The sequence below is a fragment of the Emericellopsis cladophorae genome, assembly GCF_022114955.1.
Source record: "Emericellopsis cladophorae strain MUM 19.33 chromosome Unknown NODE_3_length_1261782_cov_116_963312, whole genome shotgun sequence".
Taxonomy (NCBI): Eukaryota; Fungi; Ascomycota; class Sordariomycetes; order Hypocreales; family Bionectriaceae; genus Emericellopsis; species Emericellopsis cladophorae.
In genome coordinates, this window is record NW_026250928.1 from 424,686 (window position 1) to 439,832 (window position 15,147).

A 15,147-nucleotide genomic window follows, 5' to 3' on the forward strand; every position below is an offset into this window, starting at 1 on the left:
ACACCGTTGCTTTCTTGCTCATGCCTTTGAGCATTCTTTGGCTTGGGGCATTGCGTATCAACTAATCTCTCTCGGGAGGCGACATTGCGAGACTGTGGACTTCTGCGGTGCCGGGTCCGCTCAGAACCAATCTGGACTCGTACTTTTGCACCCAAGAATACACAGTTGAGATATTGTCGATCGACCCCATGGTCATTTATATCAACCATTTCCTTTCGGAGCCAGAAGTAAATCACCTTCTCGAGTTCAGGTGAGTTACAGAACCAAAAATCACATTGTGTTGCTATTCATTCTTCTTGTTAACACGATACCCCAGCCGCGACAGGTACGAGGCCTGGGTCATTCTGAATGAACAGGAAAAGCTCGTCTTGGACAAGGAGACCACTGCCTTGGCGCTGACAGTACCACGGGATGACTTGGCTGCAAGTATGATTCAATCGCTGCCGCTTAGTTACCAGAGCATTGTCGTGTCGAGGAGCTCACTGCTGAATTCGACAAAGCAGGCGGCGGCCCCAACGGAGAATGGACATATTGGCGCGATATCAATCATTCGCAGGTATTGCCTCTGGAATTGTGTTGAACTCGAACTTGCTTTGAATTAGCTACGGCTCAAAGGGCCCAGTTGGAGAACAGTAATCAACAGCTCCCAATATGGTGTGGCTCTTTTCCGAGCGATTGATCTTGTTCTATTGGTTGTTGTGAATCCCCTTGCTACGTCGCGGACCCGAGCCTCTGTTGGGTTTAATTATGATCTATCAACTCGAGTCTCTCTAACTGACCGTGTGGCAGTGCTCCTGCCGCACTGGTCTCGTACCGCGTGCCAAAGATAAGGTACACGAATATGTCCATCGTCGGCCGGGTCTTCATTTTAGCACTCGATACTTCTGCCCGAGCAGAATTTCCAGCGACGTCGCCATTGGTAGCTTGGCGATCAGAACTTTCCTGAAACACGGGATCCTGCCGGAAGCCAAGACCAAATAAGGTTAAATCAGTACGTGGGGCATTGACGGGGGCACTAAGAATAAGCACATGTCTTGGGATGCTTCGTATCCTGATCAACCCCAGACTGGACACGAGTGACGTTTGCTGATGAAGCGGCCGCGCGTGTGGAAAGCCACCTGTGACGGTCCTCTGCGTATCAGCTCAGACTATATTCACAGCACTGACTAGCGTTCCCACACCAAGACTTTGGGCAACATCTATCGACGAGTGGGAATGGGCACGGCCGACGAACTCTGGGCACAGCCGCAAGATGTCTCTCCCCTTTTCTTCGCCAAGGCCGTCCCAAACGACGACTGACGCGGAGACTGGCAAATGTGCCGTTGCTTGGCTATTGATCGCCCAGCAGATGAAATAAAGTCCAGGGGGTGCGGCAACCATTGAAAGGTGGATGAAGGCTACAATTGCACATTGAGCACCACGCACTTGACTGCTTTGCTTCGCCTAAACAACAGGAAGAACTTCTGGGAACCAGCTGCTTTCCATCGGCCTCGAAAACACCATGACAGTGGGACCGACCAGCGCTCTCACCAGAGTTCTTCTCGCAACCATCGCCGCCCTCCTGACATTCCAATTGTTCACCATATACCAAGGCCGGCATCAGGCGGCTCCTGTTCAGGATCAAGCAGCCCCCCAAGTTCCCCAACAAGATGAAGCAAGCTCGAACTTCCTCACCTGTACTGGCGATCAAGGAGATGACACATGCTTTGACGCTCTTGTCGACTCGATACCACCGTACCGGGACCTGGACGACGAATGTCACGGAAAGCCAGATGAGCCCCGACAGGAAGAAAATTCCCGCTCTCCTCGGCTGGCTGTTGTGACTGCGCAATTTGGTGCTGCGAAGCAGTACTACGAGGAGGCTCTGCGCACGCAAATGATGCTCAGCAAAGTACACAACTTTCGCCTGCTCGTGCTCCGCAGCAAGATCACAGACGTCTTGTGGAACAAGCCTGCCCACATACTCTCCATCTTGCTGGATGAGATGGCCAAGCCCGAGGATGAACGCCTCGAGTGGTTGCTCTGGGTCGACCGCGACGTGGTGGTCCTCGACAAGTGCCGCACGCCCGCCGCGTTTCTTCCTCCATCCGCAGCTCTCGCATCACGCGATGACGAGCCGAAGACGGGGACAGAAGGGGTGAACATGCTTGTCACCAGCGACTGGAACGGCTTAAACAACGGCATCTTTCTGGTCCGCGTCGGACGGTGGAGCCTCGATCTGTTCAGCGACATCATCGCGTACAGGCACTACAATCCAGACATCGAGCTCAAGTTCACGGAGCAGACCGCCATGGAGCTTCTCCTGGCGGACGAGCGGTACCACGAGGCTGTGACCTGGGTGCCGCAGTGGTGGTTCAATGCCTATCCTGGCCCGCAAAAGCCCGACGACACAGAGAATAAGGGCGATACGAAGGAGTACCATGCGCGCCGGGGCGACTTTCTGGTCCATTTTGCCGGTGTGCCGCACCGAGGAGACGCCATGCGCCCGTGGCTGGACCTGGCGGAAAGTGGTGACTGGGGGGAACGGAACAACACACCAGCCCGGGATTTGGACAGCGAGATTCAAGAATTCTGGAGGAACCAAACATCGAAGGATGGGTAGTTATACACCTACGTGTTGGCAGGGGAAGTCCATAGTCATCAGCAGCAAACACAGGTCACAAGAGATTGAGGCGCCTTGAATTATTCACCTGAGGATCTGACGTGTCTTTTCTCAAATCTAACTGTTCCTACGCTCTATGTTGTATGCTACGATTGACAGTCGTCAGTAATGGGTCACATGGAAGCGCCGAACACGGCACCAAGAGGGTGCGCAACGCCGCTCGTCTCCGCAGACAAGAGTGTATGTGACCATTCTTTGTAAATAAACGTATAGACAACATACACGAGCGACAAAGATCGGGAACTTGGCTGGCGCTGGGCATCCTCGAACCAGATATGTGGTCTCTAGACCAGGTATCCTTTCCTGGAGCACCGCCACCTCCTGGGCTGCATCCTGCCACGGTTCGCATTCGTGATACATGCCAGTACTCAACCATCAACCCGGAGAGGATGTGGCAACAGGCTGTACAAGACCGCGACCCAACTACTCATCGACTACTCGTCGACTTGTGGGCCGAGGAGGACATTTCCGCAAACAAAGTCTCGCGTGCCTTGTTCAAAAAAGCGGCCATTGGTAAGGTGACAAACGGCATGGAGAAACGACTGCGTCCAGGATCTGATGAAGGCCAATATTTGCTGGTGGAGCTTCGCTGTCCGACGATGATGTTGTTATCTATTACTTTTTTACGGCGTCCAAGGAAGAATTGACGACGCCCCAGGACATGGATGCTTGGATGGAATCATGATAGTCGTCGTCGTCGTTGGAACTTGATCGGCGATGCGCGCGCAGACAAGCCAAGATTTATTAAAGCAAGTCGATGCAAAAGCTGGCCGGCCAGCAGATAGGCAGAAGGCGCTCTTGGCTTTGCTCATAACTCTTGTTCGACCCACAGTACACCGCCTTGGATTGAAAGAACATCTGGGACATGGACTCTGGGTGGTCCCGCGTTTGAAGGTATAAATAATCGGGGACGCCATGCGCCCTACCCTACAGGTACCTACATATGTATCCGTAGTAGTTTCGTCATTTCTCGTGCTTGGCCTCGCCCCGACTTCATCCATCCGCCAGATCTATTGCGTTCAATCGTGTCCTACGCAGCGAGCAAGCTGCACGCCCTCGCGCGCCATGTTGGAGCCGCAGCTCACGCCCTTTCACTACCTGTGTGCCGTCTTTGGCATCTTCACCACCCTGCTGACCTTTGTGTCGTTCCTCGTCAAGGAGCGGTTCTTCATCTCGGACTCGCGTGAGTCGACCTCTTGAGCAGAGCACATGCACCATCCAGGCCCGTTCCCGCTAACCTCTCTTGTCGATCGCGCGCGCAGTCTTGTCATATCTCGTCGGCGTCGTCGTCGGTCCCGCCGCCACAGGCCTTTTCAATGTCCACGCTTGGACGAGCAGCGCGGCGGAGCTCGAGTCGGTCACGCTCGAGTTCACCCGCCTCTCGCTGTGCATCCAGGTCATCCTGGCCGGCATCCAACTGCCGCCCCGGTTCGCTAAGCACGCGTGGCGGTCCATGCTCACCATGCTGCTGCCCGGCATGGTGTGCATGTGGCTCATCAGCAGCCTCCTCGTCTGGGCCATCTGCGTGCTCCCACAGAGCGGCGAGGATTCGAGCACCACCACCGTGCGTAGGATGCCATTCCTCCATGCCCTGGCCATTGGCTCGTGCCTCGCGCCCACGGACCCGATACTCGCCTCGACCATTATCAAGGGCCGCTGGGCGGACGAGCACGTGCCGGCGCCCCTCGCCCAGATCATCTCGGGCGAAAGTGGCGCCAACGACGGCCTGGGGTACCCTTTTCTCTTCCTGGCCCTGTACCTCATCGCATATGTCGGCGGCGACGGGCAGTACGCCGCCACCGAGGGGGGCGCGTCCACGGCCATGGCCCACTTCTTCGGCAATACCGTCGCCTTTGTCGTTCTTCTCGGCGCCGTTTGGGGTGGACTCGCCGGCTACGTGTGCGCAAAGGTGCTGAGGATGGCGCGGCGCCTGCACTACGTCGACCAAGAGAGCTTTTTTGCCTTTCCCGTCCTGCTGGCCATCTTCCTCATCGGGACCTGCGGACTCGCAGGGTCCGATGACATCCTCGCCGCCTTTGTCGCCGGCAATGCCCTCTCCTGGACGGACTGGTTCCGCCACGAGACGGCCAACGACTCGTTTGGGACTACCGTCGACATGTTTCTCAACGTGGCCTTGTTCATCTACCTAGGTGCCGTGTGTCCCTGGGGCTCGTTCCAGTACGTTGCAGCGTCCGGCTCGCCGACAATGGCCGCCGAGGCGGTGCTTCCGCTGTGGCGGTTGGTCTGCCTTGCTCTCGCGATTCTGGCTCTGCGACGACTCCCTGTCCTTCTCGCCTTTCACAAACTTGGTTTGCTGGAGCCCCATGTCAAAACCATGCGGCAGGCCGCCTTTATGGGCTTCTTTGGTCCCATGGGCGTCTCCTCCATCTTCTACGTCCACGAGATTCTCCGCTTCTGCAGGAAAGACCTGTCCGGAGACGATGGCACCCTGAGGCCCGACGTCCAATACCTGCCGAGGGCGGCGGAGACGATTGTGTGGTTCATCGTAACATGCAGTATTGTACGCCCTCCCCCCCCCCCCCCCCCTTTTTTTTTTTTTGCCCCTGTCATTGCACAGAGCAGATGACTGACACTGCACATAGGTGGTCCACGGACTGGCCATACCGACGTATCAGATGGGCGTGGCCGTCTGGATGCAAGCCTGGCCGGGGAATCGCGAGCACCCCGAGCGACATCACTACAGCTTCAAGGGCTTCGTCCAGAGGGAGAGCTATGCCCTGCATTCCGCGTGGGAGAAGTTTGAAGAGGGGGAGCACCACGCTGTGGAACAGCTCGAGGCCGGGCTGCAGCGTCGTCTGCGGGCCCGTCCCGGGTTCAGGCAGATCAAATCGGACGCTGGTTCACAGCGCGGCGAATGGTGAATAATGTAAACGACAACCCAAATACCGACATTTCTCAGACAGAGTGTATTTCCCCGACGAATACCCCGCAACGAGCTGGAAGTCAACCCAACATCTCGTCAGCGCTCTCGCCGTCGACACTCCTGCTGCCCTTGTCCGTTTTGTACAGATTGATACTTCTTGCTGTCCTTGTCGTGAAGTGCCAGACTCGTCCTCTTGTGAAAGCTGTGGACTTGGCATGAATCCTGTGCGTCTATTGAGTCCAACCGCAATCCTTCCGTCGATAGTCCTTTGGACTGTTTCTTCCCGCTCCGTGAGCTGGAGCTGAAGATATGGAACTGGGGGAGCTACGTCCGGATCAGCGACTTGAATCGCATGGCACAGGCGCAGATAGTGCCGAGATTGATCTCAGCGATGGACCAGATGCCAAGGATGGCCTGCGTATACGTCGAGTCCTCGGTGTGAGGAAGGACGATGGCATGCGGCAGGCGGGCTATGGAGCACACGGTCCCCCTGCCACAACAGGCAGCCAACGTCTGCTTCTTGCGTTAGGGGAAGGGGAAGGGTGGTACGTACAGCGATCCAATGGCCAGGATACACCCATTCGAAATCTTCTGCTTCAGCGAAAGCTGGAGCTTGTGAATGGTCGGTATCGGGATGACAATCACGGCCACGTCAGAGGAAATGTTGAGCACCGCGTGCGAGAGCGCAACGTTCTCCAGGCACTTGAGAGCGCCCTCCTTGAGGGGATTGCACGGGCCGCCCGTGATGACGCAGCATGCCAAGGTGTATATGAAGATGGCGACGGCGACGAGGGTGACAACGATGCGGTAGGGGATGGAGGGGTTGATCTGGTACAGCACAGCTAGAATGGCGAGCTTGGTGACCGATGGACATATCAAATACGCCAGCGTGTTGGGAAGCAAGGCCTATGCCGTGTTAGTGGGTGTGTAAGGTCCATGTTGGTCCGAAGCATGGTCCGGACTGGCCAGGGCGGGCGACATTGTACCTTGTTCATTTCTATCAAAGATGCCAGTGACACATCCCAGAGATGTTTTCCCCAGGTGTTTTCCCCAGCCCGAATCCATCACTGTCCAAGTCAGCGGTGCGCAGGCCCGGCGGAGACCCGTCATGCTACTCACGATTAATCATGGCGATAAAGTATGTCAGTGAGAGTCCGGAGGATAGCGTAATAATCACTATGTGGCACATGGTCCGGTCAGTCTCCGGCTGTTTGGGGGATTCGGGGTCTCGTCTGGACAGATTAATACACAGGGCTTCTTGGGCTCGACGACCACGAAGCCGAAACCCTTGCTTTTCTTCAACGGGTGGGTACTCCCCGTGAGTCTGCTAAGCAGCTACGCGACCGTCTCTCTTCAGTCTTTTGTATCCGTACGTACAAACATTCTAGGGCCGTACTGTACTCTAATATGCACACATAGACAGGCATCTCGAAGTTTGGCACTGGGGGATTCAGCTGGACTGAGAGTCCGAGTCCTGACTCCTGACTCCTGGTCCCTGGACCTGACAAGCCAGCATATGACATGTCATCCGGACCCATGTCAAGTCCGCACCACCAACGCACCCAAGAACCAAAACGAGTTGCTGCGCGAGGCTGACGAAAAATCGATACAAGTGCGCCTTCCGCTTGTCTCAGTCCGTCTGTTGTCTCTCGAGCCCCCGTATCGCCAACAGCCAACATGATGGACTACCTCTTTGGCCGCAAGCCTGCCGTACAGGTCGACCCCACGGACCGAGTCATGCCGCTTCACTTCTTCGAGAATAGCCCACTGGTCCAGGGAAATAACATGGCCGTCTCGCTCGTCGTCGACTCTGTTCTTGACCCGGAGAAGCTGCGGCTGGCTTTGGAGGCCCTGGCCAAGAGACCAGGCTGGCAAAAGCTGGGAGGACGGCTGAGGACAAATGTGAGAGCAAACTCGTAGCCAAGGCTCCAATGACCAGACGAAGATGCTAAGTCGTCGTCTGTCTCGCTGTGCAGGCTGCTGGCAAGATCGAATGGCACATCCCAAGAGAGTTCACGCCCGAGCGGCCCGCCATCGGCTTCTCCCACGTAGACCACGGCATGCGCGCCGCTTCTCACCCGGCGGCCTCCAAGATCCCACAGCCTTCGGCCCGACCCTGCCCTGGTCAGCGACCCGGATGACCTGGCCGATCTTGCGTGGGAGCCCGGATATGGACCTGGAGGCATCAACGACTACCTCAACTCCGATCGCCCGGTCCTGGGCCAGCGCGTCAACTCCTTCACGGACAAGACGGTTGTCGTGCTACAGTGGCAGCACGTCGCCTTGCATGCTCTTGGAATGTAGTACGTCGTCGAGGGGTGGAGCAACATGCTCTGGGGAAGGAAGCAGACATTCCAACGCCGTGCGATGCCGACTCGGATCCTTTCGAAGCCATCGGAAAGGGCACGCGACCTGCCACGGAGCAGCACATCTTGGCGGACAGACGGGTCCTGCCTTCATTGTCAAGAAGCAGTCGGAATAACACATCCTGCGATTAGGTTGCCGGGTCCATCGCCATGTCGCTTCGCAAAGGCATTCGAGGGCGACCTGATCCCTGTGTCGTCCGAGCAACCTTACGTCGGCAACGCCTTCGGGTGGGCAAATGCGCTCGTCAGTGCCGTCGACGTCTCCTTGAACCCACGGAGCTGGCTCGCGCACCAGGTACGAAAGGCCATCAACGAGCAGGGCACGCGGGCACGGCATGAAGCCTACTACGCCATGGTACGCGCATCGAGCACCGGCCTGCCCATCGCCATCATTGGGAACAGACGGATGGCGCAGATTGGCTTCTCCAACTGGTCAAAGACAGGCCTTTTCGACCTGGACTTTGCCCCCGCGCGAAGGCACGCCGAAGAGGGTGACGCGCTATGCCGCCCTTGCTATGTCTAGGAGAACCACGGCCCCATCAAGCCCGTGGACGGCTTCTTCGTCCTCGGCCAGGATAGCAAGGGCAATTACTGGACCTCAGCCTGCAAGGTCAAGGGCCAGTGGGCGGAGCTTCAGAAACAAATCGACAAGGACTTTGAGGTGGACGTGCGATGGCTGTTGAGGCTACTGCTTCGGCATCGCGAGACTATTAGCTGTCAGTCGGTTTCTGGTGATACAACTGCCAGAAATACAAAACTCGTTATTTTCGCATGAAAACTCCACAGTGATATTGTGGCAACAATCATCAGGATGGAACGAACATGAGATCGAGACCTCGCGTTGCTTCCAGTCCATTTCAGTCCTGCCTTAGACCAGCACTCAACTACCCTGAACCACTTTCACGTGCCATAAGTAGAGTACCTACCCTGGAGTCTGACGCAATGAAACCCAAAATCAGCTGAAGCAGCCCAACCCCGAACCCCGCCCCCGCTATAGCTGTTACAGACCAGCCTGAGGAACGTGCGCTCACTGCTGTGGCTCCTTGTCCTCCCCCTTTCCGACCATCCAACCTCAGCATCTCTCCCACTGTCCCAGCATTGAAGCGTCCCCATCGTCCTTGCATCGTGCATCTTCGCATACGAAATCCGTCAACATGAGCACGCTTACCGACGACCCAGCTCTTTACATCTTCACATCCCTCACGGCCGGCTCCTCCCACATCGTCACAGCCACCTCCCGCCTCGAGACCATCCTCCGCGCCAATCGCATCCCGTTCAAAGCCCTCGACATTGCGACTGATCAAAAAGCGCGTATGCTATGGGGTCGACGAGCCGGCAAAGACCCAAGCGGCCGGGTGCGCAAGCTCCCTGGCCTCGTGCAGGAGGGTCTCGTGATTGGGGTATGTCGAAGCCACCGTCCTTGATGCGTATGCCTGCGCGACGGCACTAACCTCCCAGGACATTGTGGAAATTGAAGAGTGGAACGAGTACAGGGAGCTCAAGCAGCATGTCAAAATCTACTACGATGAGAACACCATACCCAACATCCACTACAAATACCCCGTCCCCAAGCTCCGACGGCCCGTCCAGAAGGCGTCTACAGCAGCAGCAGCTGGCACGGCGGCCGGCCCGGCTAGCGCGTCAAAGACCACCTCCACACCGACCACGACGTCCACAAGCGACAAGACGGAGGTCTCTACGGGCACACCGGCCCCAGCGAATCCCCCTCCAGCGCCAGAACCCAAAAAGTCGACCCCCGCGGCCATCCCCGCGAAGAAGACGGAAAAGAAGGAAGAGGCGCTGCCCGTACGGTCCTTCGCGGACGAAGCAGCCCAGAAGGCTAAGGAACTTCGGTTGAAGAGCCTGCGAGAGAAGGTGCACGGTAAAGACGGTGCCGCCGCCATGGAGAAGAAAAACGACGAGGAAAAGGCGAGCGTGGCGTCGTCAGGAAAAGAAGAGAAGGCCGAAGAGGAGGGGAAACCGGACGAGGAAAAGGAGGGGGAGGTCAAGAAAGCCGCTGTGGACAAGAAGGAGAGTGGGGAGGATGCCGACGAAGACGACGATGAGGAGTCTTCCTCCGAGGAAGAGTCAGACGAAGACGAGGACGAGGACAAGGACGAGGACGAGAGCTCAGAGGAAGAGTCAGAACAGGAGGAGAAACAGCCAGCGACGCCAGCCCCCAAGCCAGCTGGCATCGCGACGCCTGGCTTGCAGTCTCCCACGAGCGGCAAGTGGAAGCAAGACCCTACGGCGCAATCTGCAGCCAACGTGCAAAGCCCCACGAGCGCGACCTGGAAGCCTGCGCCACTGGGAGCCATACCGACATTGAGCAAGGACGTGAAAAACCCCGCGACGGAAGCTGCCAAGCTAACGGCGACAGCGACGACACCGGCTGCGAAACCGGCCCCAAAGCGGGATGCTGCGGAATCCAGTGACGAGGACGATGAGGACGACTCCGACGACGATGATGAAGACGAAGAAGAAGAGAGTTCAGAGGAGGATGATTCCGAGGATGACGAGGAAGACTCCGACGAAGAGTCATCAGAAGACGACAAGAAGAGGGCCGCCAAGCCTGCAGCCGCCGCAACGACGACACGAGAGACACCAGCTGCTGCCGAGCCTGCTGCCGAGCCTGCCACCGCAAAGAAGGAGCCATAATGGTCATGATTCCAAGGTGTTATACAAAAACACAGTCCGCCCTTTATATGTACACGCAAGCCTCTGTCTGTACTTCAACTCACTAATATAACCCGTCATCATCGCTTGCCGTGCCATCCTCGAAACCCGCGATAGCCTTGCCCTTGCCCTTGTCTCTCTTCCTCCTCACGGTGCCGTTGGCCTCTCCGTCGTCGTAGCTATACTCGGCTGCCTTCCCCTTGCCCTTGTCCTGGACGGCGTACTCTATCGCCTTGCCCTTGCCCTTGCCCTTGCCCTTGTCGGGCTTCTTCTCGCCGCTGCCCTCAAAGGTAGCCCTGACCTTTTCGTAGTGCTGCAGCTCCCCCTGGCTAACGCTGGGCACGAGCTCCTGCTGCGCGGCCAGAAAGTCGCGCTCGGTGACCACGACCGCCAGGTCCTCGGGTGTGGCGTGGTGATCAAAGAAGTACGCGGTGGACATGTCGGCGCGCAGGTGCTGGATCTTTCTGTCGACCATCTGGGCCTGGCGCGTGACGGCCTTGAGCATGGCGTCGGAGCACAGGGCGTAGAAGTCGGCGCCTGTGTACGTCAGGGGGAGCTGGTTGGCGACACTGCGCAGCGAGAGCGTCGGATCGAGCGTGAACCTGTGAGGGTTAGAAGAGTTGCCAGAAGGGGAGGCGGGGGGAGATGATGACATACTTGCGCGTCAGAGCCTGCAGAATGGTGAGCTGCTTCTCGTGCGTATCCGACACCCCCAGATAGAGCATCTTGTCGAACCGGCCCGGTCGCAGCAGCGCCGGATCCAGCAGATCGGGCCTGTTGGTGGCGCCAATGACAAAGACACCCCCGGACCCCGTGCTGTCGCCCGAGGACATGCCGTCCAGCTCGGCGAGCAGCTGCGACACGATGCGGTCCATGACGCCGCCGCTGTCGCCCTGGTTGCCGCGCTTGGGGGCGACCGAGTCGAGCTCGTCAAAGAAGACGACGCAGGGCCGGGCGTCGCGGGCGCGCTGAAAGACGCGGCGCACGTTGGCCTCGGACTCGCCAATGTACATGTTGAGCAGCTCCGGGCCCTTGACGGAGAAGAAGTTGAGGCTGTACTCGGTCGCAATGGCCTTGGCGAGCAGCGTCTTTCCCGTGCCGGGCGGGCCGTAAAAGAGGATGCCGGAGCGCTTCTTCATGCCGCGCGCAAACAGCTCGGGCCGCTCGAGCGGCAGCTGGATGGTCTCGGTGATGGCGTCCTTGACGTTGGACAGGCCGCCGACGTCGTCCCAGGTGACGTTGGGGATCTTGGGGGCGCCGATGGAGTCGGAGAATGTCTTGCGCGCCGCCTCGACCGCCGCGTCGAGGTCGGCCCGCGTCAGGCACCGCGCCATGGTCCCGCCGGCAACCTGCACGTCCCGGAGGGTCAGGGGCGTGTCGGCGACCAGGGTTTCCAGGCGGTTCTGCTGCGCTGCCGAGGCGCGGTCGACCACGTCGACCAGGTCACCCGCGACGAGCGCGGCCGTCTTCAACGCGACGCTGTTGAGATCGATGCTGGGCTCGAGACCGAGGCCGCGATCGTCCAGGATGTTGCGCAGGATAGCCTCGCGCTCCTTTTCGTCGGGCGCGCCCATCTCGAGCTCATGGGTGAAGAGGGCTCGCACGCCGTCGGGGACCTTGTCGACCTCGTTGGTCGTGGCGATGAGCACCCTCGTGTCGTCTAGGATCTCCTTGAGCGTGACCTCGATCCTGTCCGCTGTGAGTGCTTCGACGTGCCGTATCAGCAGCCCGCAGCAGTCGGGCCCGCAGCTCATGGCACGCTCGGCACGCGTGCGAAGGAATCCCTCCGTCTTGACATCGCTGCCGCCGCCTCCGTTGCCGCCCTCGCTCAAGATGTCGAACGCGTCAATGGTGAAGGTGTGCAGGCCAATGTCGCCACAGGCCCCGGCGGCGAGGGTGCTCTTGCCAATGTTTCGATGTGTCGAGGTCAGTAGGATGGCGACGGGGGGCATCTTGAGCGCGATCGCCCTCTTGCTTGTCGCGGCCGCCAGCAGCTGTCTGAGCTGGTGCCGCAACGGCGAGACGTAGCTCTGCTGCTGCTGGTCGCGCTCAGGAGGCGGCAGTGCCGCGGGCGGGCCGTCGGGGTCGCGTAGTGGTAGCTTCCGCAGTCCTAGATAGTATTGCCATGTGCTCTTGCTGGTGCCTGGGATACGACTCGTCTGGAACCCGGAGCCATGCATGCCCACGGACGAGCTGTCGATGCAGGCCACGTTCCCCCAAAAGGCTTCAGCGGAGCTGTCTTCGTCCTCGTCGGCCTTTTGGATCCGAATGTGCCCAATCTTGAACCAAGCGACACCGTCAATGTGCGCGGCGGCGTGGTTCTGTCCACCGGTCGTCAGGGCCATGACATCGTCCACCTCGGACCCGCCGCCGGGTGCGCCAGGCATCTCCTGCAGGGCTCGACCAAGCTGAGCGTCGACAGGCACGGCTATCAGGTCCCCTGGACGGACGAGCCGCGTCTTGGACGCAAAGTAGTGCTTCAGACCACCGAGGACCGCGGTCTGATAGGCGCGTTCCGCCGACACGGGTGTCCGCACATGATGCACCGTGATATCGCGAGCGTATGGCGGGCGGGAGGCACTCGTGAACCGAGGCAGGGTCCCTTTTCCCTGATACGCAGACCTCTTGAGCGGCGCAATGCGCAGGTAGCTCGCGTCTTCCAGGTTCGCTAGCAGAATGGGCGAGGCATAAGCCGTCGGACTCTGGGTCGGTTGCACCTGCGACTCGAAAAAGGACAGCTTGCGCTCGCCGTGCCTGGCGCTCGGTATCCTCGTCATCGGCCGCGGCGCGTATCCCTCAGGCAGGCCATAGACCCTCACGGGTCGCCAGTTGGCTGACTCCGCCTCCTGCTGACCAAAGCTCCCCAGACCAAACGCACCGAAGCCGTTGACGGGCGGCTCAGACGCAGCCTCCAGACGGACCCAGTCGCCCGAGAAGCAGCCAATCTTGGGCAGCGACGACACGTGCACATAGACGCGTGCCTCGTCGTCATCTTCGGGGGCCGGCTTGGGATGGAGCAGATCTGCCGGCATCCCACGCATCAGCCCCTGTGCCTTGAAGAGACGACCCCTGGGGCGGTCCGGGCGGGCCGTCATGGACGTCATGTTGGAGAAGACGGAGCCAGGCGTCGCGACGCCGTTCGTTCGCCTCCCACGGATGGTTCCCACTGTCATGGGCGAGCCAGGCTGCATGGTGGACACGCCGCTGGCCGACGAAGCAGGCAACGTCGGCGCCTGCAGGGAGATCAAGTCGTCCATGGAATCATCCGAGAGCTCGTCGGCGTCTCCCTCGTCACGATCCAGCTCTGACATTTCCGTCTCCGTCTCCGTCTCCGTGGCCGTCTCCGTTTCCGCCGCGCTCGGCGTCTCGGATCGATCCCGCTCTTCGGCCGCCGAGTAGAACTGGTCCGTCGTCGCGCCGTCGTCATCTTCCTCCTCGCGGATGCCATTGATTGCCTTGCGACTTGCCGGCATCGCTGGGGCCGCCAGTCGCGCCCTCTTCCCGTGACCGCGTCCGCGCATGAGGATGATCTTGGTCGCGTCGGTCAGGACGCCCTGCGCCACCGGCTCGCAGAGCACAATCTTGCCAGGGTTGGCCGGAATGTGCGTCACCGGATGAGGTGGCAGAGGCAGGGGAAACAAGTCCTCTGTGTGGACAACGCTGAGGCTGCTCAGCGCATAGCGCAAGGCGCCCGCGAGCTTGTCGTCCTCCGTGAGACCCTTGCCTCGGTGCCCAGCGATGGGGTGGTCTCTGTAGAAGGTGCCCTCGCCCGCCTCGAGCCTGCGCGACAGCTCGCCCTCGAGGCTGACGTATACGGTGTCGAGGGGGATGGGTGCCGCGTCGAGGATGAGGACGTCGATTCCGCTCCTGTGGCCGGCAAGCTTGGAGGGCGCGAGACGCTGGAGGGCGACGGCAAAGCGCTGCAGGGAGGACGAGGACGGCGAGAAGTGGACGGTCGTCGGATGGAGAGAGTTTGAGGCTGGGCGGACGGGGACCACGGACCACGGGACATCGGAGGGCGTAGCCAGAGGCGTCCAGGGCGCGAGGGCAATGTGAGCGACCTCTTCTGTGTCTAGGAGTCGTCAGCTTGGTCATGTAGGGCTAACAGTGGCGGGCAGAGCAGACTCACGGTTGGGGAACAGCTCGTGAAACAGATCGGGCGAGAGCACGCCAACGTCGCCCTTGATCTGGTCATCGAGGACTAGACGCGCGGATATGGGCGGCTTGTCCTGGCGACGCCTGGTGCGCCGCCTACGCTTCCTGTCGGAAGCTGTGGTGGCCATGGATGTGATCAGTGGTGGTTTGCTGCAATTGATCCTCGGTCGCTCGTGTCTCGGTTGCTTGATGGCACCACAGTCTCTCACGCCATTAGGAGGAAGGGATCCTGGGTCGTATATGGGCGCTTGCTGGTGGCAGCGAGAGTGTAGTGTTGCATCAAGGCATGTGGTGTCGCGATCGCCAGCCGCTTTGGGGTCAGGCAGGTCAGTCTCCACGTCGCTCGGCTCTTTAGCCCGGGGTCACAGCCTGGGCCGAGGCTCTGGATCCGGACACATGGCTAC

The 15,147-nt window shown here is 59.4% G+C and overlaps 4 protein-coding genes across 4 annotated transcripts; 2 read left to right on the plus strand and 2 right to left on the minus strand.

Moving 5' to 3' along the window:
- Window positions 1-1,501: 1,501 nt before the first annotated feature.
- On the plus strand, window positions 1,502-2,602 carry J7T54_007923 (uncharacterized protein; the record flags this gene model as incomplete). The annotated part of the gene is made up of 1 exon (XM_051502500.1): window positions 1,502-2,602. One exon carries the CDS (start codon window positions 1,502-1,504, stop codon window positions 2,600-2,602), a length of 1,101 nt encoding a protein of 366 aa, XP_051365686.1.
- A 1,125-nt stretch (window positions 2,603-3,727) lies between these two features.
- J7T54_007924 (uncharacterized protein) lies at window positions 3,728-5,544 on the plus strand (the record flags this gene model as incomplete). Its single annotated transcript, XM_051502501.1, has 3 exons — window positions 3,728-3,845; window positions 3,925-5,183; window positions 5,266-5,544. 3 exons carry the CDS (start codon window positions 3,728-3,730, stop codon window positions 5,542-5,544), a joined length of 1,656 nt encoding a protein of 551 aa, XP_051365687.1.
- A 326-nt stretch (window positions 5,545-5,870) lies between these two features.
- On the minus strand, window positions 5,871-6,541 carry J7T54_007925 (uncharacterized protein; the record flags this gene model as incomplete). Its single annotated transcript, XM_051502502.1, has 3 exons — window positions 5,871-6,036; window positions 6,100-6,452; window positions 6,533-6,541. The coding sequence occupies 3 exons, from the start codon at window positions 6,539-6,541 to the stop codon at window positions 5,871-5,873; spliced, it is 528 nt and encodes a 175-aa protein (XP_051365688.1).
- Window positions 6,542-10,652: 4,111 nt separating this feature from the next.
- On the minus strand, window positions 10,653-14,871 carry J7T54_007927 (Peroxisomal biogenesis factor-like protein; the record flags this gene model as incomplete). Its single annotated transcript, XM_051502504.1, has 3 exons — window positions 10,653-11,190; window positions 11,246-14,654; window positions 14,718-14,871. 3 exons carry the CDS (start codon window positions 14,869-14,871, stop codon window positions 10,653-10,655), a joined length of 4,101 nt encoding a protein of 1,366 aa, XP_051365689.1.
- Window positions 14,872-15,147: the final 276 nt, after the last annotated feature.